The sequence below is a fragment of the Lipotes vexillifer genome, unplaced genomic scaffold (assembly GCF_000442215.2).
Source record: "Lipotes vexillifer unplaced genomic scaffold, Lipotes_vexillifer_v1.1 scaffold1331, whole genome shotgun sequence".
Lineage (NCBI taxonomy): Eukaryota > Metazoa > Chordata > Mammalia > Artiodactyla > Lipotidae > Lipotes > Lipotes vexillifer.
In genome coordinates, this window is record NW_006793978.1 from 535,438 (window position 1) to 560,802 (window position 25,365).

General features: G+C 38.9%; 1 protein-coding gene across 1 annotated transcript in view; it reads left to right on the top strand.

Annotated features, from left to right (window-relative positions):
• The window catches only part of LOC103086590 (autism susceptibility gene 2 protein), a 1,147,884-nt gene that overhangs the window by 504,890 nt on the left and 617,629 nt on the right, over positions 1 to 25,365 (top strand). Inside the window, 2 exon segments of the mRNA XM_082931398.1 lie at positions 8,670 to 8,771; positions 23,731 to 23,766. Coding sequence (XP_082787524.1) covers positions 8,670 to 8,771; positions 23,731 to 23,766 — 138 coding nt within the window.

Genomic DNA, 25,365 nt, shown 5'->3' on the forward strand with positions numbered 1-25,365 from the left:
ACACGCTTTTCTCTTTAATCTCATTCTTGTGCATTCTTTTCCCCTTTGTAGTTTAGACTTCTTTTTTGGTAGGAAATGAAAAGTCAGGTATGTTATCCTGACTTTTTTTTTTTTTTGCGGTATGCGGGCTTCTCACTGCTCTGGCCTCTCCTGTTGCGGAGAGCAGGCTCAGTGGCCATGGCTCACGGGCCCAGCCGCTCCGCGGCACGTGGGATCCTCCTGGACCGGGGCACGAACCCGTGTCCCCTGCATCGGCAGGCAGACTCTCAACCACTGCGCCACCAGGGAAGCCCATTGGAGTGATTTTATGATACATGGATTAAGAAGCAATTTCTCCTTTTCTTGTGTTTGTAAACCTGTTGTGCAGGCAGGATTCCAAGATGGCACTCAAGATACTTGCCCCCTGTTTACTCCCATGATTAAATTTTTATATGGACAGTTGACTTTAAGAAAGGGAGTTATGTTCTGTTGCTTCATTAGCCTGATTTAATCAGGTAGGTGTTCAACTAGGGACCTCTTTCTGGAGTAAAAGATTAAACTGATGGGACCTCTTACTTTTTAAAATAAACTGCTTTATTAAAATATTTGTTATAGATAATAAAATTTATTCATTATCAGTCTACAGTTTGTTTTTTTAATATATTTATAGAGTTGTACAACCATCACTATATTCCAATTTTATAACTTTGCCGTCACCTCAAAAATTTCCCTTGTGCCCACTTACAAATTGGCAGATTCTTACATTCTTGTGCAAAATTCTGTTAGAATTTGGTGGATTATTATTTTTTCAATGTGTCTCCTGCCATTGTTGGGTGCAGTGTTTTGTATACGTCAATTAGATGCTTTTTTAAAAAAAATAATTAATTAATTTATGTTGGGCTGTGTTGGGTCTTCATTGCTACGCGGGTTGTCTCTAGTTGCGATGAGTGGGGGCTAGTCTTCATCGTGGTGCGCAGGCTTCTCATTGCAGTGGCTTGTCTTGTTGCGGAGCACGGGCTCTAGGCGCACGGGCTTCAGTAGTTGTGGCACACGGGCTCAGTAGTTGTGTGGCTTGCAGGCTCTAGAGCGCAGCCTCAGTAGTTGTGGCACACAGGCTTAGTTGCTACATGGCATGTGGGATCTTCCTGGACCAGGGCTCGAACCCGTGTCCCCCGCATTGGCAGGTGGAGTCTTAACCACTGCGCCACCAGGGAAGTCCCTGGTGGACTATTTTTAAATTTATTGTTAAGTTGAATTTGTTGCATTTCATCAGAATTTTGCAGCATTTTAAATTAAGAAGATCATCCCATAATTCTCTTTTTGTTTTGTTATTATCAGATTTGGGCACAAATTAGCTTTACATATTTTTTTTTCATGCTCTAGATCAAATTGTGTTAAAATTTTTAAAAAATTAAAGTTAGTTTAGTATAATTTTCATCAGTACCACCATAGAATAATGTTTATTATTATAATTAGAATGCGTTCATTATCACATTTTTGCAATGATAATCATATTATTATATTATTTTCACATTATATATTGTATTATCACATTATTACTATGTAATTATATCACATATATTTTTTTGGTTTTGTTTTTTATATCTTTTTATTCTAGATATATAAGAAGTATGTCTCTTATATTTGTGGGTTTTGCTCCCAATTTTACTCTAATTTGTTAATTGTACAATATTTTAATTTCCAATTCATTATGTAGTTTTCATTTTTAGAATCTCCTCCCTCTAATCTTCCCCATAGTTGCTTTTTTATTGTGCTACTTTTTGTTCTCTATAATTAGGCTATTTATTTCTGTTACTTCCAATTTAATAGAAAATACATGAGTTAATCTCTAGCACAGAATTTACAGATCTTGTAAAATGTTTTACTAACATATTTATAACTTTCATTTTCTTAATTTTTTTTTTTTTTTTTTAAATAATACACAATGTATTTATTTATTTATTTATTTATGGCTGTGCTGGGTCTTCATTTCTGTGCATGGGCTTTCTCTAGTTGTGGCAAGTGGGGGTCACTCTTCATTGCGGTGCTCAGGTCTCTCACTATCGCGGCCTCTGTTGTTGCGGAGCACAGGCTCCAGACGCGCAGGCTCAGTAATTGTGGCTCACGGGCCCAGTTGCTCCATGGCATGTGGGATCTTCCCAGACCAGGGCTCGAACCTGTGTCGTCTGCATTGGCAGGCAGATTCTCAACCACTGCGCCACCAGGGAAGCCCCATTTTCTTAATTTTTAGATGGTATGTTTGTTATTTTCTCTCTGACTCAATTCTAATTGTGCAGAGAATTTTTAAAAATATCTTGAAAGTTTTTTTTTAAAGTCTCTAGGTGATATGGATATTCAGTGTAAAATGTCATTAATTTTTACCATCAAGAAGGCTGTTCATGTAGTTTCTAAATTTTGAAAGTCTGATATTCTTGTAGCCTACTACACCTTCAGTCTGTGGTAATACTACACCTTCAGTCTGTAGTAATGTCCCATGGATGCTCTAGAAGATGTGGTCTATATAAGTTACCAAATTTACTATGTATTGCCTGAGTCAAACTGAGTTCTTTAACCCCAGGTCCCTTTCTATTGTTTTGTTTTCTTACTGTCTGTTAGGTAGCATGCTAAAGTTTCCCAACTCCTGTTGATTTCCTTTATTACTTAAGATATTTTTTAGTTACTATATTGGGATATCAAGGTTTATATCTTAATACTTTAGTATAAAGAACAGAAGTGTAAAAGGTAAAGATTATACCTTGTATCACTATAAAATGATTACCTTTGACATATGACTTTAGCCATTTATTTAGAATATTTTGTATTTTTTCCCTTTTAAAATTTAGGAGTGCTTTATAACTAACAAATACATTTTTGTTTGTTTTACCCAATACAAACTAGATATCCTTGCCTTTTGTAAAAAATGGGAGCTTAATCCATGTATATTATTGTTATTATAACCAATATACTTAGCCATATGCTTGCTTTCTTGCTAGTTCCCTTATTTTTTCTCCATTTCTCTATTGATTATGTTTTAATTCTTTTACATTCAGTAGTAACTTAGAAAACAGATGTTTTTAGTATCTAAATTTAGTGATTAACTTTAAGATTACCAAATCCTTAAAATTCTTTTTCTAACTATTAAAAATAATAACAATATAACTTCTGATTCTATGATCCCAGAGAAATTTTGCAGAAATTCCTTGCACTACCCTAGTTTCCAGAATTTAATTTTTATCTTTCTGTCACAACTTGTTATTATACATTTAAAAGTACAGTGTCTATTTCTTAAGAAAACGTTTTTTTGTGTTCAACTTTGTAATTTTGCTTATAGTAGTTATTTCCCACTAGCTCGTTTTGATGTGTCCAGCCTTTTCATTAAGTTACTTACTTTGGTTCTGCGCCTCTCCTCGGAAATACCTTTTAAAGCCTAAGCAATAAAACAGTACAAATGCCACTCAATCTATGAAACTTTCTCCACTTGGGAACAGTTTTATATAGAAACAATAAAACAACACTTTTATGAGATTAAATACTGCTTTGATGTTAGTGAAGGTATATTATAAAATTTCATTGAATAAAAGAAGATTCGGTGCTTACTGGCACCTTTAAGAAACATCATATAGGGTTCATTTAGATCCCTACGGGAAAACTCAGCAGTCCGAGATAAGATTTATGCTGCTTTGAGGAACCAAAACTGTGGTGAGAGATTACTTTCGGATGCTCTTCTGCATTGCAGTTCATAATTCACATCATTCCTCTAGAGTTCTAGGCATAGGTATCTCTTCCACATATTTCATCCTTTTGTGAGTTTTGTTTGAAGGGTTAATGACACCTTCTGAACATCTAGCATCTTGTTGGGACTCTCCAGACTCAATCTGAAAAGAGTGGCATAGCCTGGCTAACAAATCTTAGCAGATGCGCACAGAATTGCTCCACCTTACTTCCCTCAGTCCAGGATGATGGGACTTTCTTACATGTTCATCAGCCATGATAAAACCATGGATCGTTATTTTCCTAATTAGCCATTGATAACAGTTAACTCTAATGACAGTGCAGTGTCAGAGTTTGGAAAATATATTGTTGACAATGAAATCTAATGAAAACAAGATGACTTCTTATATTTTATAAAAGGTGATAATCTTACTGATAGAATTACTGCCACTCATGCCAGATGCTAGCTTCCTTTAACTTTGTTTTGTTCTAGTTCCAATTCCTAAACTGTATAATATCCTAATGGGTAGAAACGTCTGGAACTAGAGAGTGAATTATAGTAATTTTTATTTTTTAAATTTATTTATTATTATTATTATTTTTTTTTTTTTTTTGGTACACGGGCCTCTTAATGTTGTGGCCTCTCCCGTTGCGGAGCACAGGCTCCAGACGTGCAGGCTCAGCGGCCATGGCTCACGGACCCAGCCGCTCCGCGGCATGTGGAATCTTCCCGGACCGGGGCACGAACCCGTGTCCCATGCATCGGCAGGCGGACTCTCAACCACTGCGCCACCAGGGAAGCCCTATAGTAATTTTTAAATAAGCGAGGTCCTGAAATATCTAAAGGCGGATAGTAAGAAATTTCATTGCATCATTTATAGCAAAAACTTTCTTATAACAGATGCTATGGATGCTGGGATAAATCAATGCAAGCAGATTGATTTTTCTTAGGTCTTTAAATGTTTGAGCTAGCACCTGGCCTTTGTAATGTCTCTGGTTGTAGGTAATAGCTGGGAATTTCAGGTGAAGGATTACAGCTTCTGAGTTAGTTATGCTACCCCAATGATCCATTGGATGTGCTTGAAAATGCCAGTCTTAAATGTATTCATGGGATTCGGAAGGAATACTTCTTTGCCTGATATCTTGTGGTTTAGCTTTAGTACTTGCTGTAGTCAGTCTCTTTCTTTGAAATATTGAGCTGTCTGACAGCTTAAAATCCTAAGTTTCCTTTAAACTTGAGCCTGGCTTTGGAGGAGAAAAGGGGTGATGTGGGGGTGGATTTTATGTAAGGCTCTCCAAAGAGAATTTGCTGAAGTGCTTTTGCTGGCAGGGCACAGGGAAGGCTAGAAAGCTGCTTCCTCTCAGTTTTTCTTGGAGTTTTGCCCTTAGCCTAGAACAACATTAAGTCAGATAACTTACATCAGGGCCACAGGGGTCTCTTGCTGGGCCGTGTTGAAGTCATCATTTTCCTTCCATGAAGAAACATGGAAAAGACCCAAATGCAAAGTCCAGATTTTGTTAAGCCTCTTGAACATTAGGAAAAGTCTTGATGCTCTTATACCCTTAATTCCCACCTAGATGTTTATTTCTCTTCAAAGTTGGAGGACTTAGTTTTTATAAACATCTCTTTTTTTTTTAATTAAAAAAATTTTTTTTAAAATTTTTTGGCTGCGTTGGGTCTTTGTTGCTGCGCGCGGGCTTTCTCTAGTTGTGGCAAGTGGGGGCTACTCTTCGTTGCAGTGCGCGGGGCTTATTATGGCGGCTTCTCTTGTTGTGGAACGTGGGCTCTAGGGCACACGGGCTTCAGTAGTTGTGGCTCGCAGGCTCAGTAGTTGTGGTGCACAGGCTTAGTTTACCGCGGCATGTGGGATCTTGCCTGACCAGGGATCGAACCTGTGTCCCCTGCATTGGCAGGCAGATTCTTAACCACTGTGCCACCAGGGAAGTCCCTATAAACATCTCTTGCTCAAACGTTACCTAATAAGATTTCTTTCTTTGTGAATGCGGTTGGTTACCACAGATGTATTGAAAATATATTCTGTGGAGAATACTAGTCTACCACTGAATCATTATTTCCAGGTTAAATGTAAACATTTAAACAAGCACTAAGAATTAAAATGAAGAGAGCAGTAGGCAGTGGAGACATGGGGTTAGCCCTGGATCTCTTGCCTAATTCTGAGCACATTTCCTCTACACATTTTTTCATCCATACATTGGAGTTAGCTTTACCTGCCTCTACTTACCTCAGAGATCCAGTGAGATAAGAGTTCTGATGTTGCTTATGAATTACAGGGTCAACTCCACATACAGATTTTATCATCAGTATAAATATATTTAACGTACACCTTTTAAAACTTGAAAATGTTATCATAATTATCAATGAAGAACGAGATGCTTGCTAGAATTTGAAGGCATATGTCAAAAAACAAATATACAGAGAAAGAGCTCTTCAAAGACCATAGTGGAAGAGACATTATCTGAGCTTTAAAAAAGTCTTGACCTGAAAAGTACAGAGAAAGTGAGAGTGAGCATATTCCAGATTAAGAAAATCTAGTGTGAAGAAGTGTAGGGCAGGAATGGGCATGACATGTTCAGGAAATTGAGAGGAGGTGATGCGCATTGTAGATTAAATTCCCCTTTATTACAGGTATAAAGATGAAAACTTGAAGAGAATGACAGTATTCTGAACTTTGATTCCATAGTAATAAGAAAAGGCTCATATAGCTTGCATCTGAATTAATTTAGAATTAGCAGGTTTAGCAGTAATTTAGGAGGAAACTAAGTACTTAAGGGCTCAGAAGCATACAAAGTAAAATTAGCATCATTTTTCTTGGTTCCATTAGAGAAGACTTCCTGGAGAAAGGGATTTTAGAAGAGAGTGGTAAAAGTGGATATGTAGAAAGGTTGAAATCAAAAAACAATGCCCTCGGGCTTCCCTGGTGGCGCAGTGGTTGGGAGTCTGCCTGCCGATGCAGGGGACACGGGTTCGTGCCCCGGTCCGGGAAGATCCCACATGCTGCGGAGCGGCTGGGCCCGTGAGCCATGGCCGCTGAGTCTGCGCGTCCGGAGCCTGTGCTCCACAACGGGAGGGGCCACAACAGTGAGAGGCCCACGTACCGCAAAAAACAAAAATCAAAATAAAACAATGCCCTCTATATAGGAGGGATTTGGCAATAGCTGATTAGATGGTATGACCAAAAGTTAGATCTGAACTGCAGTCTTTAAAGAGGCACATTAAAGGTACAAGGAATGCTGATTTGGATTCATTCTCCATTCATCTTGGTTCATCCTACCCTATGGTCCCAGAGTCACCTGAAAACCTGCAGGCAAATGGTTTGCTACCTGTTACCTGTTCTGCTCTCTGAAGTTCCCTGCTACCCAGAAATATGGGGCTTGTGTTTTGCTTGAGACTTTCCATGCTCTGATCCATGCCCGTCTCTCTCCTGTTTCTTCCTATTTCCTCTGAAAAGGAGCTCTCTATTTCAGATAAGACTCCTGATCATTTCCTAGCATGTTGCTTTCCCTATCTTTTCTTTCTTTCTCTCATCAAGAGTATCTTTTCCTACCCTTTCAGCCGTATGAGCTCAATCTGCTTTTAAAATCCAAGGCTTCAGACATCACCTTTCCTCCTAACATCACTGACTCGTTTTTTGGTTATCATTTAGGATGTATGTATTTCCTTGTGTTGCTATATTTGTTTGTCTTGCACTGTCTTTCTCTTGCTAGATTGAGAACATTGTAAAGGTGCCATGTGTTGTAACTTGCATCACATTGCTTGGGTTCTCTGCAAATGTGGTTGGTGATGACATTATAGACTAATGGTCCATATGAATTTGACTCATAGTCTTGTATAGACTAATGGTTTGCTCTTGTGTTTTGTGTGTTTGTTCATTTTGAATGGAAAATCAGATCTAGCTAAATGTGTACAACATCCTGAACGTGAAAATCAGAGCTAAGTAAATGTGTAGAAACTGCTAAAAGGTAAGCTTTGTGTAAGAGCAGAGACTTTTTAATTTGGTTAAGCACCATATCTCTAGCTCTTACTATCAGGCTCAAATGTGGTACTTAATACATATTTGTTGAAGGGATGCTGGTTAAATTTACTTAAGCTGTAGGTCTTAATATGGTATTTTAAAATATCTTTAGAATATTGTCTCAAAAAACAGGATCATTGTCTCCCTAGTGCATAAAGGATAATATACAGAATCTCATCATTTTCTCTGAGGAGAAGAAAACCTTGTTTTATGTTCTGTTTTGTCATTTCTTTCTTTTTTTTCTTTTTAATTTATTTTTTTGTCTGCGGTGGGTCTTCATTGCTGCGTGTGGGATATCTCTAGTTGCAGTGAGCCGGGGCTACTCTTTGTTGCGTTGCGCGGGCTTCTCATTGTAGTGACTTCTCTTGTTGCAGAGCACGGGCTCTAGGCCCACGGGCTCAGTAGTTGTGGCTTGTGGGCTCTAGAGTGCAGGCTCAGTAGTTGTGGTGCACGGGCTTAGTTGCTCTGCAGCATGTGGGATCTTCCCGGACCAGGGATGGAACCTGTGTCCCCTGCATTGGCAGGGGGAATCTTAACCACTGTGCCATCAAGGAAGTCCCTGTTGTTTGTTTGTTTCTTTCTTTTTTTTTCCCCAGAAGGGGACAGAGGAAATAAGATGGGAAATCATATTTGGTATAACCTAGATTGGAAAAATCTCAGGAAAGATTACCCTCCAAGATTTATGTTAAACTTTTCAAGTGTTTATTGAAGGGCTGCTGTGGTCTTTTATCTACATTGACACTTCATGGTAAATGTTGTACTTATCCTACTCTCCACGTTTCTTTCTATGGCAGCTTACCTGGTACTATTCAGAAGCTGAGAAAAATGCTAAAGATCAGGACCTTAAATTGTTCACTTTTGACAAGGCTTAAAGAATAGGGGTGAAGGAGCAGTTGTGTGAGATCACTGACACTTTTCTTTTTTTCTCTTTTCTTCTGCCTTCAGCTCAAGCCAGGGCAGAACAGCTGCAGGGACAGTGACAGTGAAAGTGCCAGTGGAGAATCCAAGGGCTTCCACAGGAGCAGCTCTCGGGAAAGGCTCAGCGATGTAAGTTAAAAAAAACAAACAAACTAAACAAAACCACCAGGTCACACATCCCTTGGGTCCGATTTCAATTTTCCAACACTCTCATCCCCTCACATCACTTTGTAAATATCCAAGCATTATTACACTTCATCCTTTCTTTTTTTTTTTTTTTTTTTTTTGCGGTACACAGGCCTCTCACTGTTGTGGCCTCTCCCGTTGCAGAGCACAGGCTCTGGACGCGCAGGCTCAGTGGCCATGGCTCACGGGCCCAGCCGCTCCGTGGCATGTGGGATCTTCCTGGACCGGGGCACGAACCCGTGTCCCCTGCATTGGCAGGCAGACTCTCAACCACTGCGCCACCAGGGAAGCCGCACTTCATCCTTTCTTGGCATATAAATATTTGAGCATTGCTTTGTAGTGTTATTCTGTTTTCTGGTTTGACCTAGTAATGTGTTTTAACAAATTATAAGGTTGGTGGGAGTATTTGTCAGCTTAGAAACAATAGATTACAAAAGGAAGTGATAATACTTTTAATATCAGTGTTACAAATGAAAGAATTAGTCTGGCAGCGCTACAACTGGGAGATAACATATTTAACTATGGGCTTTTTGTCATTTCTTCATGCATGAGCTTGGTTAACAACCTTTTTTTTAATTATTATTTTTTAATTTTTTTCCTGCTGGAAGGGATGACTAACCAGCCACTTAAAGAGAAGGAATTAAATTTCCTGACTGATGTCTGGAGGAAAAACCCTCATGAGCACACACCATACCTCTTAAGGAGGTCTGTCAGCCTTCTAGACCTGGCTCTAACCACTCTCCAGCCTCCTGTGCACCAGGCTGAGAACCATCTGGCCCTCTTTGGGCCCTCTTGCTTTCTTCCCTAATGTGTCATGTAACAGGATTCTTGACCCATCTTTGCACCTGAGGGCAACATTTTAAAACTTTCTTTTAAAATAGAACAAGTAGGGAGCAATTATTATTAGTGATAACTGAGAAAGGAACATTAACATATTGAGACAGTACTCTTTTTTTCCACAATTTTTTTGCTTTATTTGCAAAAGAATTTATTATTAGCTGAAGAAAATAATTCCACTGTTGGTTAAAAAATAATTTGGATAGCCATTGCAGAACATTCTCAGAAATAATACCATTTTCCCTTTTGTGGTTAGCATACTCAATTTGGGAAATTTTGTTTTTCTCTTCCCTTCCATTCTCTTCTCTTCTTTTCCCCTCTCCCTCTCTCCTCCCTGCCATCCTTCCTCCCTCCCTCCCTTCCTTCTTCCCAGCTATAGATTACCCTTCAGTCACCACAGGTGTTGACTTTAGGATTCTAAGCATCTTTCTTTTTTCTCTTTAAATTGAGCTATAATTAATATACAGTATTACATTAGTTTCAGGTGTACAACATAGTGATTCAGTATTTTTATACATTATGAAATGATGACCACAATAATCTAGTTTTCATCCATCACCATACGAATTTGTTACGGTGTCATTGACTATATTCCCTATCTGCACATTACATCCCCGTGAATGTATTTGTCTTATAACTGGAAGTCTGTTCCTCTTAATTCCCTTCACTGATCTTGTCTGCCCAGCACCGCCCCCACAGCCACCTCCCTCGTCTTTGGCAACCACTGGTTTGTTCTCCATATCTATCAGTCTGTTTCTGTTCTGTTTTGTTTGTTCATTTGTTTTGTTTTGTAGATTTCACATATAAGTGAAATCATATGGTACTCATTTTTCTCTGTCTGACTTATTTCATTTAGCATGACACCCTCTCATCCATTCATGTTGCTGCCAGTGACTAGAATTCTTTCTTTTTTATAGCTGAGTAATCTTCCATTGTGTGTGTGTGTCTGTGTATCACATCTTCTTTATTCATTTATCTGTTGATGAACATTTAGGTTGCTTCCATATCTTAGCTGTTGTATATAGTGCTGCAATGAATGTTAGGGGTACATGGATGTTTTTGAATTAGTGTTTTTGTTTTCTTTGGATAAATACCCAGAAGTAGAGTTGCTGGATCATATGGTAGTTCTATTTTTAGTCTTTTGAGGGATCTCCATACTGTTTTCCATAGCAGCTGCACAAATTTACATTCCCACTAGTAGTGCACAGTGCTTCCCTTTTCTCCACATTCTCACCAACACTTTTTTCTTGTCTTTTTGAGAATAGCCATTCTGACAAGTATGAGGTGGTATCTCATTGTGGTTTTGATTTGCATGTCCCTGATGATTAGTGATGTTAAGCATCTTTCATGTGCCTCTTGGCCGTCTGTATGTCTTCTTTGGAAAATGTCTATTTAGGTCCTCTGCCTATTTTTTTTTTTTTTTTTTGTGGTACACGGGCCTCTCACTGTTGTGGCCTCTCCCGTTGCGGAGCACAGGCTCTGGACGCACAGGCTCAGCGGCCATGGCTCACGGGCCCAGCTGCTCCGTGGCATGTGGGATGTGGGATCTTCCCAGACCGGGGCACGGACCCATGTCCCCTGAATGGGCAGGCGGACTCTCAACCACTCCGCCACCAGGGAATCCCCCTCTGCCTATTTTTTAATCAGGTTGGTAATTGTTTTGACATTGAGTTATATGAGTTCTTTATACATTTTGGATACCAGTCCCTTATCAGATACATCATTTGCAAATATCTTCTCCCATTCAGTAGGTTACCTTTTTGTTTTGTTGATAGTTTCCTTCACTGTGCAAAAAGCTTTTTAGTTTGATGTAGTCCCATTTGTTTATTTTTGCTTTTTTGTTGCCCTTGCCTGAGGAGGTATGTCCAAAAAAAAAGAAAAAAGATGCTAAGACTGATGTCAAAGAGATTACCACCTGTGTTTTCTTCTAGGAATGTTATGGTTTCGGGTGTTATATTTAAGTTTTTTTATTTTTCTATACAGTTTATTTTTCTATACAGTGTGAGAAAGTGGTGCAGTTTCATTCTTTTGCATGTTGCTGTCCCGTTTTCCTAACGCTATTTATTAAAGAAACTGTCTTTTCCCTATCATATATTCTTGCCTCCTTTGTCATAGATTAATTGACCATATGAGTGTGGGTTTATTTCTGGAATCTCTGTTCCATTGACCCATGTGTCTGTTTTTGTGCCAGTACCATACTGTGTTGATTACTGTAGCTTTGTAGTATACTTTCAAGTCTGGGGGCATGATACCTTCAGCTTTGTTTTTCTTTCTCAGTATAGGCATATAGACCAATAGAATAGAATTGAGAGTTCATAAATAAACCCATATATCTATGGCCAAGTAATTTTTTTTTTTTTTTTTTTGCGGTACGTGGGCCTCTCACTGTTGTGGCCTCTCCCGCTGCGGAGCACAGGCTCCGGACGCGCAGACTCAGCGGCCATGGCTCGCGGGCCCAGCTGCTCCGCGGCATGTGGGATCCACCCGGACTGGGGCATGAACCCATGTCCCCTGCATCGGCAAGCGGACTCTCAACCACTGCGCCACCAGGGAAGCCCTGGCTAAGTAATTTTTGACACAAGTTTTACATCCATTCAATTGGGGAAGAATTTTCTCTTCAACAGGTGGTGCTGGGACAACTGCTTTTTCCCATGCAAAAGAATGAAGTTGGGACCCTACATCACACCATGTACAAAAATTAACTCAAAATGAATAAATGACCTAAGTATAAGAGCTAAAGCCATAGAATTCTTAGAAGAAAACATGTGGGCGAATCTTCATGAACTTGAATTTGGCAGTGGATTTTTAGATGTGACATCAAAAGCACAAGCAACAAAAGGGAAAATACGTACATTGGACTTCATCAAAATTAAATACTTTTGTGCATCAATGGGCATTATCAAGAAAGTGAAAAGAAAAGCTACAGAATGGGAGAAAAATATTTGAAAATCATATAACTGATAAGTGTTTAATATCCAGAATATGTAAAAAGCTCCTAAACTCAACAACAAAAAGATAAACAGCAGAATTCAAAAATGGGCAAAGGGCTTGAATTGACATTTATGCAAAGAAGATATACAAATGACCAATAAGCACATGAAATATGCTCATCATTATAGTCCTTAGGGAAATGCAAACCAAAACCATAATGAGATATCACTTCACAGCTACTAGGATAGTTATAATTTTAAAGAATGGAAAATAACAAATTGGCATGAATATAGAGAAATTGAAACGCTTGTACATGCTGGTGGGAATGTAAAATGTTGCAGCCACTGTGGAAAACAGCTTGGCAGTTCCTCAGAAAGCTAAACAGAGAATTACCATACACCTCACCAATTCCAATTTTAGGTATATACCCAAACACCAGGTACTTAAAGAGATACTTATATGCCAGTTTTCATTGTAGCATCATTTATAATAACCAAAAAATAGAAACATCCCAAGTGTCCATCAGCAGGTGAATGGATGAACAAAAAGTGGCATATATGGACACTAGAATATTAGCCATAAAAAGGAATTAAGTTCAAACCTTGAGAACATTGTGCTAAGTGAAATAATCTAGACATTAAAGGATACATATTGTCTGATTCCACTTACATGAGGTATCTAGGATATATCGAGAATATGCAAATTCCTGGAGACAGAAAGTAGAAAGAGAGTTACCAAGGACTAGTGGTAGGGGTGGGGGACTGTGAGAGGTGGGAGTTATTGTTTAATCTTAACAAAATTTCTGTTTGTGATGATGAAATAGTCTTGGAAATAGTTTTGATGATTGCATAGCATTGTGAATGTAATTAATGCCACTGAATTGTATACTTAAAAATGGTTAAAATGTTAACTTTGTTGTATATATATATTTATTTTACCATAATAAAAAATTAGAAAAATGTTAGGGCTGTAACAATCCTGCCAATCTCGTGTCAAGCCAATCTATGACATACTTTGAGTTTATATTTCTTATCATTAAAATTCATATTTCTTGCAACACTATTAAAAGATTAAAGAAGGAGAAGTGACACACATTAAAAAAAAGGAAAGGAAGGAAAAGAAGTAGTTGGCTTTTAGTGAGTTGTTTCAAAACCTCCAGTCACTGTTTCCTTCACATGAGCAGTTGTGAGGTTGCAGAGTCTTACCTCAGGGCCAATGCAATCTAAAATCTTCTGAGATGAAAGCCTTTGACAAGTCAAGCCACAAAACGACTCTTTTGGATATCAGGGCAACATCTACCCACACAATATTTTAAAGAATAAAGATGCGGGCTTCCCTGGTGGCGCAGTGGTTGAGAGTCCGCCTGCCGATGTAGGGGACGCAGGTTCGTGCCCCGGTCCGGGAAGATCCTGCATGCGGCGGAGCGACTGGGCCCGTGAGCCATGGCCGCTGGGCCTGTGCGTCCGGAGCCTGTGCTCCGCAGCAGGAGAGGCCACAACAGTGAGAGGCCCGTGTACTGCAAAAAAAAAGAATAAAGATGCTTCCATTTTTTCTTAAAAGAGAATTAGTAATTAATTACTTTAATGACTATCAGAAAATGAGGAGGTGGAGTTTGTTAAAATATCTCCATGTCTCTCATCACCATGCTTGTGCTTTCATTACTTTCTTGAACATATGGAAAATAGTTATTATTAACCATTTTAATGCCCTTAATCTACTAATTGTGTCATCTGTGTCATTTCTGAGTCTGTTTCTATTGTTTGGTTTTTCTCCTCCTTATGGATTGTATTTTTCTGGCTTTTTTGCATGCCTGACACTTTTTTGCGGGGGGATGCCAAATATTGTGAAGTTTTTTTTGTTGAGTGCTGGGTATTTTGGCTTTCCATAAATATTCTTAAGCTTTATTCTGGGCTACTATTATGCCACTTGGAAATAATATTTTGATTTTTTCTGAGGTTTATTTTTATGCTTTTCTGGGTGGAACATTCAGAACAGCCTTTAGCCTAAAGCTCATTTTTCCCCAGTACTGAATACTCTGCCTAATTCCTGATGTGTTACAAGGTTTTTCCACTCTGGCTGGTGGGAATACCAGTTGTTCCCTGCCCTCTGTGACTCTGGCATTCGTTCTACCTGCTCCTTTTCAGTGGTCATTTCCCTTGCCTTGGGTACTTTTTACCCACAGATGTGCTGATATGGACTCAGGTGAAGATGAGAGGGAAGCCTTCTGCAGGTTTCCTGATTCTCTCACTGTGAGCCTCTCTTTTCTCCCATCCTCTGCTTTGCAAATTCTAGCTGACTTGGCTTCCTCTTACTATCAACTCTGTCTTCTCAACTCAGGGATGCTTCTGGGATCCACCTGGGTTACCCCCAACCACCTGACTATGGAATGAAAACTCTCTTCAGACAGTAACCTGGGGCAACTGTAAAAATTATTTCATTTGCTTTCTGTCTCTCTAAGATCACTGCACTGCCTATTGCCCAACTTCTTAAAAACCTTTTTTCCCACACATTTTGTCTAGTTTTTTAGTTGCTTAAGGTGTTAGACTGAATTTGATCCCTGTTAGTCCAGGTTGCCCACTCTGGATTTTCAGCTGAGATAAAACTCCCTTTAAGTCTTCCACTCACTTTAGTGATATTTTTAGGAGCTGTGGCAGTTAAGACTTACTCTCACGTGCAGCTAATCAAGATAACTGTATTATTCCAGCTTTTTTTTTTTTTTTTTTTTAAACTGGACAGGCAAAAGGAGTAAGAACGAAGAATTCCAGTGTGGCTGGAGAATTTGACTCATGGGTGAAGCTTAAAAACCAAATGTGCTTGGTTTTTCTAAATTACATATCCCCAAACTACATTGCCAGGAGGGAATAATAGTTTACGAGGACTCTCACATTGATCAAGGAGACATAGTAACTTGTTTAGATTAGTCACTAAAGAAAAAGTTAAGGGAAATAATTGAATATATAAATATTCATAGTGAGTTGTTCAAGGCGGAAAATATTGCTTCAGAATTTTGTAAGTGAGGACGTTTTCAAAACTCAGGGCCTAAACTTAGTAAGTAAAAGCCTCAAATTTTGAAGTGATCGTAGGCATTCATTACAAACAGACCAAGTTTTAACAGCTATTTTGCTATTTATTATCCATGTGACCTTGAGCAAAAAACTTGATCTTTCCAAGCCTTGGTTTCTTTACCTGTGAAATGGGGGTCATTTCATCTACCTTGTTAGGTTTCTTTTAAAAGATTACCTGGTACTGTGTGTTTGAATCACGTAACAGTTCTTGGCATACCCAGTGTGCTCATAGTATTTATTCCCTTTCTTTCTGCATCAGATTTACACCTACCTTAGGAGCCTTCTCTACCCTTTCTGATTTGAATTCCCTTGCAGTGGTCAATTCGACAAGACCTGCTTATCTCAATCATGACAAACACCATTCTTCCTCCCAAATAAAATCCTCATTATTCTATGTCTCCTTACCTATTTTTCTCAAACTTGAACTCCCTCTCTTATTTCCTTGTCTCTGTATTGGATCCCAGAGCTAGTATCTTCAAAATCGAGCCCTGTTCCTTCCTCTGTCTTACTTATCCTGTTTACTTCGTCACTCTGCTTTATTTACTGACTTTATTTCTGAAGAGGCATTTGGCTATGATTATCCTCTCCTTGACATGACTGATGCTTCAGATGCCCTCATCATTTCTTACACAGATGATTCCCGTGGCCTCTCAGTGATGTAATCTGACGCATCTCTGTTTCCTTTGCCCTGTACTCGACAAAGCTTCCACAGTTGTTTTTCTAAGAGTCAGAACTCACTATTAAACTTTCTGCTTTCAGATCCTTTGCAGGCACACTCCTGAGGTTATAAGCAGAGCCCTCCACTAGGACGTATGAAGCTACCTTGTCATCCTCTCTCTACTTCCCAATGGTTTCTACCTTATACTTGTTCCTCTGGACCGCTCTTTTTTTTTTTTTTTTTTTTTTTAATAATATAAATTTTTTTTTTTTTTTTTTTCTTAAATAATATAAACTTTCAAATTTTCCTATTTTTGTTTCTTTTGTCTCCTTCTTCTTTTTTTCTTTTTTCTCTTTTCCTTCTGCACTTCCTATGTCACTTCCTCTAGCTAACTCTTCCTACCACCCTGTGGAAGTAAACATTTTTAATGCTTTATTCAGATAACTACCTGGATATGACTCTAATGTCTCTCTGAAAGAAATTTGAGTCAGGATTTTAATTATGAAAAGGCAGACACATATTTCATACTTTTAAAACTTTCAAGATGTTGAAGGAATTGAAGCATTTCAGAAATTAGGTGAAAAGGGATTGAATTCTAGTAAGTACTGTGCTACACAGTTTTCTAGTATTATTGTTCTGTAGCTCTTTAGTCCATTTAGTATCACAGCTGAGGCGTTTCTTCTGCTGCTTCTTGAGACACCCCTTCTACCTCGAATCTCCCAAGTTTGGGGGGTTTTATTGATTTATCTATGCCACTGTGCCATTATCCATCCACCTATACAGGCATCTTTCCTAGCCTCCTTTTTCCCACCTAACACCCAAACATTTATTGTTAGGTTTACTAGTTACTGTTCAGGAAGAAGTAGACAAAGGACACGCCATCAATGAACTTCCCTTTATTTAAGAAGAAAATCTAATCCAGACCTGTGACAGACTCTTGATATTCTGTTTCTCCTTTCTTTTCTTTTTCTGTTTTTGCCATATTTTCATTTTCCCTACCAGTTTGTTTATGCCTTTTGCCTTTCCTGTATCATGTTTTTATGTGTTTTCTTGGATAGCCAGTGTTTTGATTGTCCAGAAATATTTATCAAATACCTTTTAAGTGTCAGGTATAGTTCTGGGCACTTGAGATTGAATGATGAACAAGATGAAGCCTCTGCCCTCGTGAAGCTTCTACTCTATTGAGGGAGGCAAATAGAAAACCTGTGAGCAAATGATAACATTGTTTTTGATGTGTAATACATTTTGTGAGGTAAACTAAACAGCAGTGGGGGGTGGCAGGGTGTGTGCTGCCACTTTAACTGGAGTGATTGGATTAGTCCTTTCTTTCTTTTCTTTTTTTTTTAATATTTATTTATTTATATGGTTGCACCTGGTCTTAGTTGTGGCTCACGGGCTCTTTAGTTGCGGCACGCGAACTCTTAGTTGCGGCATGCATGTGGGATCTAGTTCCCTGAGCCAGGAATTGAATCTGGGCCTTCTGCATTGGGAGCACAGGCTTTTATCCACTGTGCCACCAGGGAAGTCCCTGGATTAGTCCTTTCTGTTTTGGTGATTTTTGAACTGAAGTCTGAATGACGAAAGGAAGGAACAACATCTAGGCAACAGGAGTGACAAGGTCATGGCCCTGAGTCAGGACATATTTAAGGGGAAGAAAAAAGGCCAGTGTGGCTAGAGCAGAGTGAATGAACACAGGGGCTGGTCACATAATATCTTCTAGCTCATGGTAGGCAGGCTAAGTACTGTATTAGTTTCCTGGGCAGCTGTAATGCATGACCACAAGCCGGGGAGCTTAAAACAACAGAAATCTATTATCTCGTAGTTTGTAAGGCTAGAAGTCCAACATGAAGGTGTCAGCAGGGCCATGATTTCTCTGAAGTCTCCAGAGAGGAGTCTTTCCTGTCTTCTCCCAGCTTCTGATGGCTTCTCACAATCATTGGTGTTCCTTGGCTTATAATGACATCACTTCGATGTGTGCTTCTCTTCACATGGGCTTCTACTCTATTTGTAGCTCTTTATGTCTTCTCCTCTTCTTATAAGGAGAGCAGTCATTGGATTTAGGGCCCACCTTAATCCAGTATGACCTCAACTTAATTACATTCTGCAAAGTCCCTATTTCCAAACATTTTGGACCTTTCCAAAGGTCATTATATCAGTCAGGGCTCTCAAGAGAAACAGAGCCAAAAGGATGTATAGACATATACAGTTATGGAGGCTGACAAGTCTCAAAATGTGTAGTCAGCAAGCTGGACTCCTAGGAGAGCTGATGGTTAGATCCAGTCTGATTCCAAAAGTCTGAACAAACCCTAAAGACGAGAAGGATTGACACCCAGGAAAAGTCTGTGTTTCAGTTTGAGTCTAAAAGCAGGAAAAAACTGTTGTCCCAGCTTGAAGGCTGAGTCAGACAGAGGAATTCCCTCTTACTCTGAGTATGGTCATCCCTTTTGTTCTATTAAATTGATTGGATGAGGCCCACCCTAGGGAGGGCTTTACTCAGCCTGTTGATTTAAATGTTAAACTCATCCAAAAACACCCTCATGGTAACACCCAGAATAATGTTTGAGCAAATATCTGGGTACCCAGTGGCCTAGTCAAGCTGACGCATAGAATTAACCCTCACAATCACATTTTGAGGTTCCAAGCAAGCCCTATAATTTTAGGGAAACACTATTTAACCCACTATATAGGTTAGTATTTAAAAAGCCTCTCAAAGATGTTAAAAGGAATTGTTGTTAACAATTTTTACTTTAATATGTTTACTTTTCCTTTTATATGAAGAAATGCAGGTAAAAATGAGCACAAGGATGAAATTAGGGAAAGAAGTTGGAAGGCTGTTGAATATAGATGAGAGCTGGTAACAGTTGGAAATGGGTTATAACAGAGGGTTGAAAATCGAATTTGGAAGTGACCATTTCCATACCTGATGCTTTTTTCAAGTTGTGCCCCCATTTTTACTTGCACTAGTAGCTCATTTCACCATTTAAGTACATTTTGCATCTTTGTAAGTTATTAGTAATCTTATCTCCAAGGCACATTTCTTAGGATTAAGATTTTAGGTTCTTTTAATTGTCATTGCTTTCTAAACCACTACAGAAAGTAATTGAGCTTGTCTTGTGACCTTTGTAAGAAACATAGTTGGCCAAGTGATTCTTAGCATGATCCTTTTGCTTTTTACTCCCAAGAGAGAAAAGCATAACATGGAGGTGGGTAGGCAGGGATGTCAGACACAAATGATGATTTGGAAGAATTTTAAATTATTCTATTTAAATTAGCCCTAGGGTCAGAGCATACATTTTCCTCTCAGGGTGGAATGCACATCTATCCCATACTTAGGGAGCCTTAATAGTAGCCATGGCCTCTTTGGGTAGATCTCTAATGAATGGAGTACATCTATTTTGGATGGATAATCAATTTTTGAAATCCCTTGTTGTAGGTAAGCTGTTAAAACAGAAATGTTAACTTCATGAGTTTAATGAGTAGCTTCAATGATGACTTAATGACAGAGATGGATAGAGAGTCAGATGGGGGGCAGTGAGAAGAGTAGAATGAGCATTTAATGAATATCCACTTGCAGACTTGAATGTCGGCAGCAACATTCTCCTTCCTGGAAAATGTCTTTCAACTGTGCATCCCATTACTATTCCTGCAGCCCATGTAGCTTGGAGATTGAGGCAGAGTGTGTTTGTAAGAAACCTCTCCTTTGCCATGTAATAGACTGAGGTGGGTAATTTGCAGAGATTGCTGGAGCAGTGGTCGAATCTGAAAAAAAACAAAACAAAACAAACCCAGAATGAAAAGACCGTGTTAAACAGGAGATAGCTTATAATGAGCCTGGAAATCACATATCATATAGCCAGCTGGCTGGAATTTCTTCATGTTCTTGTCTTCTCATGCAAACTGCTAAATACATTCTCTTACTCTATTTTCTCAGTCTCTCTATACCTCTCATTTCTACCTAATGCATTGAAAATATGAATGAATTGGCAACTCTACCACTTGAAGAAATAAGAATGAAGCCTTTTTCATTATTCAGCAGACATAGTTGCCTAAACATGTGGGCATATGGTATTATTTCAATTGCTTTTGAATCCAAGGATGCTTTTATTTATTGCATTTAAAAAAAAAATCTCCTTTTAGTTTTTCAACCCTCATTTTGACTCATAGCCTTTTTTAGATTCTATGGCCACTTTTGCTATATAGTTTGGACAGAGTATGCCTTCTCTCTCCAAGCAAGAAAAATGGAAGACCCTTCCTCTCATTATAAATTGGGGAAACACAGAAAGTTAAAGTCAGCTTGATTCCATGAAATGGTTCAGTGGTCAAGGCATCACCACCTGTCTGCTTTCCTAAGCCTTTACCTCTTGGTGTCTGTCTCTTCTTCTGTAACATGAGAAAACAATAACAATCCCTAGATGCACATCTGTAAGCAAATAGCTAACATAATACATTTCTAACAATAAAAAAGCTGTTTTAAAATATTTATTTAATTCTTGTAGCATAATCTGTTGTTGCCCATGGTTTAAGGTGTTCATGGATTTTGTGACTCGGAAAAATGTTAAAGCTATCAAATATTGCCAGCTATATTTAGATACAGACTTAGATTAGGTATATATGACCGAGGCTCTTCTGGACCTTTTGGATAGCAAGGCCTCAGGGATATGATATGTGTCCTGAGCTGTCAGTGAAACCCTGACTCCTGCCTGTTGCTGGTCTCAGAACTTCTGTTATACCTTTGTGTATGAGGGTGGAGGTCCTGCTGGTGACCAGGAATAGCATCCCACTAAATACAGGGCCATAGCAGATTCTTGGGCTTACAGAACTGGACAAGGAGAAATCTCTTTATTTCAGAGATATTTCTGTTCAAATTCTCCAGTGATGATTAAAGGGAGTTGGCAACTGGCCAAGAAAAATGTGATGGGGAAGAGAGTTAGAGGGAAGGAAATGTCAATGCCGTGGACATTTGGCAAAGTTGATTAGAAGGGTTTTTCCACGAAGTTTTCTGCCAGGTCCAGAACTTGTAACTTAATGCCACAAATCTTTTTCTATTTAAAAAAAAAAGGTGAGTCCAGTGGGTTGGCAAATGTGGGTAGCCTTTGACTCTAAGGTTCTTTATGCTTTCTAGCAAATGCTGAAACTCCAGCAGACCTTTAATGTACACGAGGATCTAGTGTCTGTGTTCCTTCGTGTGTGTCTGTGTTCGTGCATGTGTGTGTGTGGGGGGGGTGTTATAAGGCAGGGTGCTTAAATGCTTTGTTGCATTATGTTAATTCCTCGGCAGTGCAATCAAATTCATGTTGTAATTAAAGCTGTCAGTTGGAAGGCAAGCCAATCGCCACGAAAACACAGCATAACAAATGAAGTGAAATGATTCTGCGTGTAGCTATACAATGCTTCGCCAGGCATGAAATTAAATAAGTAATTTGATGTTGACATCAGAAATTGAAATGATACCCACTGTTCCCTCATTCAGTCAAACCTGCATAAACAATGGCCAGAACAAATATGCACAACAAAGCCATCTTCTCCACCCAGCTCCCTGAGTAATGTACAATATATATGCAAAATGAGTATAACAGAGCTTCCCAAGACCAGAAGGATGTAATTTTCCTTGGTATACAATAAGATGATACGTATGTGGGGGTGGGGACGTGGGTTTGAAGAGGTCCTTCTGCTTCTTGGATAAAATACATTTGCAGAAAGGGGGAAAAATACTGAAATTAACAAATCCCATGCTCTCTCTCTGAGAAATTCATCCTAAAGTGAATTTACCTCCCTGGGGCATGACTCCAGGCTAGTGGAGATCTAACTTGGCTTTTGCCTTTCTCTGTTCCCCGGAGGGGTGTAGGTGCCGAAAACAGGTGACGCTGTCACATGGCTAATCACTGCTGAGAAGCTGTCTCCATGACTACTGTGCATATCCCTGCATACTGTTTATGGGATCAAGAATGAAACAGGATTTTTGAAAATCAAGTCCAGTGTACAGGATCACACATCAGCGTTCTTTATTCCCCTGAGCCTGTCTGGAGCACTGAGGGGAAGAAAGTTTTGCTTTGGGAGCTGCATTTAGGAGCATACTGTCCTTGTTTGATGCGGATGCTGTTTGTACTTACAGCACTATTATTTCCTTCTCAAAGCCAGTGTAAAATTAAGAATCACATCTACTGTATTTTTGGAGGTATTAAATTCACCTGAGCCCCACTCCCATACAATCCATTCATTCATTCATTTATTTATACATTAATTCAACAAATACTTATTAAGTGCATCCTGTGTGCAAGGCATTGAGCTAAGCTCTGGGGAAGCCATGATGAGTCAAGCAGATGGTCCCTGCTACCTGTGGTTTGCAGAGTAGGGACGGGACATTTCGGTGGAACAGTTAGAGGTTACCTAAGTAACTGTTGCATCACCATGGAACTCCGGTCCCTCCATGGAAGGTATAACAGCCAACCCAAGCTAGGCAGGGAGAGGCCTTGCTGGTGCAAGGATGCTTAGCTGAGACCTGAGGGCTGCCTCAGTGTTCGTGTTCTTTTTGTTTCAAACTTATTTGGGGCCTCTCTTGTTCATAAAGAGGACACTAAAAATTAAAGAATTTGTAATGAGAGGTTTTAGGAAAAAATAAACAAACATACAAAAACAGACAAGTTTAAAGCACAAACCAAGTTCTTTTTGGGGGGTCTCTTTCCCCTAAGAAGTGATACTGCACATACCTTTCAGCATCACTGTTCTTTAATTCCCTGTGTGTGAGAACTATGGAACCCTAAATTGATAATTTTTGTTACTAAAACCTTTAGAAAAACGGTGCTTTTCACTACTTCCCTTTACCCACACATTCTTTGCATTTTAGTTTACTAATTATGTTTACAAAATGTCTCATTTTTGAAAAGAACTCTGTGTGTACTAACTGGTGCCTTGAGGGGATAAACTGGCAAGTAGGTCACACACTGGAAAAGTCATCCAAACCCACTGGGCTTTTTATTTTCAAGTCAGTCTGGGCTTTTTCCTCTTGTCTGCCCCTTTGCGGCCACAAAACTGAGTAGCTTGAGACCAGGGCATTGAATGTCAGCAAGTCAGGGAGGGAGGCTGATGCATGTCTGTTTAGTCTCAGTGCAGGGCGAAATGCCATCATTAATTCATTACCCAGCTGCCTGTCAAATAAATTGGCAATTACATCCACCGCAGAATCTTGGAATTCAGTAAATAGCACGTTAGCATCTCTGAGTTGCTGAGAGATGTAAAGGGGAAAATTAAGCAACACGGTGTTTGTATCAGTAGCAGATGACAAGGGGCCGCGTATACAGGCAATGTGGTGTAGTGATGAAAAGCCTGCGAAGGACTGGTAATGAGCTGTGTGGATTGGAATGTGTTAAAAACCATTGCTGATTTTCCACTTTGTCTTTATGCTTTCTTGCAGAGTTCAGCTCCTTCCAGCTTGGGAACAGGCTACTTCGTAAGTTTATCTCAACTTCCACGTGTGTGCCTCGTATTGGCATTGATTTACTTGTATAATGTACGCTCATTAGGATGTGAAAAAAATCCAAGAAGTTCCCTCTCAGTCCTAAAGAGCAGACTGATGTCCATCCTTTTACTAAGAGTTGTTTCACTTTTAAAATCCATAACCTGCTGGGCTCTAGGGATCACAAGTCAGTCTGTGATGTGGGCCTGGTTCCCAGCACCCAGAACATTTGCTCCTAACCCGGCAGTGTATGGGGGATACAGGGAAACGTGATTGCCTCGTGCCACCTTTCCTACAAAATTGTGTTTTTATTTTTTTTTATTTTTATTTTTTTAATAGAAAAAATATATATATATATACATTTTAAAACTTTAATCACTTTGTTCAGTAAAAAGTGTCATTATTTAAATATTTTGGCAAGAGGAAAATGTCTTCAAACAGTCAAAAAATAAACATGACATTTAAAATGTTCTCATTTTTCTCATCTTCTGGATTTCTATTTTATGTGTACTATAATGTACATATTAGAACACAGTAATATGTATGTAACTTAAAAATAAATATAATAGCTTTATTAGAGCTGAGATTTATTAGAGCTGAGATTCCAAAATTTCAGCTTTATTAGAGCTGAAATTCCAAAATTTTGAATTCTCAGCTCAAAATTGTGTTTTTAGTGAGAAGTGTCGTGTGGTGGACAGAATTCAGTTTATGCATTGAGGTATATATTCATTTTAAGATCTCTTGAAGAACTTCCCCACATATACAATGAATTGCCATTTTTTAATTTTGATGAGAGGTGGTGTTTTAATGGATGTTTTCCCTCACAGTTTGCGTAGGTGGCCTTCAGATTTTTTTTCCTTCAATCATTAAACTCCCCATTTTATCAAATATAGATGTATTATTTCATTTCAAGACCTTATTTCTGTCCTTTGAGAAGGGTGTGGATGGTGACATACCTCAGGGCTTATCACAATATTTCTCATTTATAAAGAAATTGTCACTTCATTTCTTTTATCTGTAGCTAAATTACCCTTCTTGGATTCAGTAATACTTTTCAAGATATACAGCATTTTCTAAATGTTGATTTTTTTTTTTTGTCTTAATCTATGATACGAGGAGAAAAAGGGTAAAGTTTTTTTTGGTACCTGCTTAATACAGTCAGCACACATCATTACTCCTTATTATGGTTGAATATTCATGCTTACAGAAACAAGCAGGGTGCTGAAACAGGATCCTGCTTCAGCAGTTGAAATAACAGAAGTATTCCCATCTGCCATCTCTTCACACCAGGCTGGATGTGGGTTGAGATGTTGGAAGTAAAATCTGGAGACGGCCAATGTTTATTCTCTATCCAAAAGCTAAATTCCCCCTCTTTGCTTTCTTCAGCAGAAGAAGGCCAATGCCACCGACTCAGCCTTTGATCACTTCTAGACTGAACATTCTAATATATATATTTTTAACTGTCCGTATGAGCACTCTGAAAGAAGAAAGTCACCTCTAGAAGCACTGAGAATTTTATTATGCTTTTGGTCACTAATTTTTCTCTCTAATTCCAGGAATGTTTATGTTAATTCTCTAACGATAGGTTCCTGT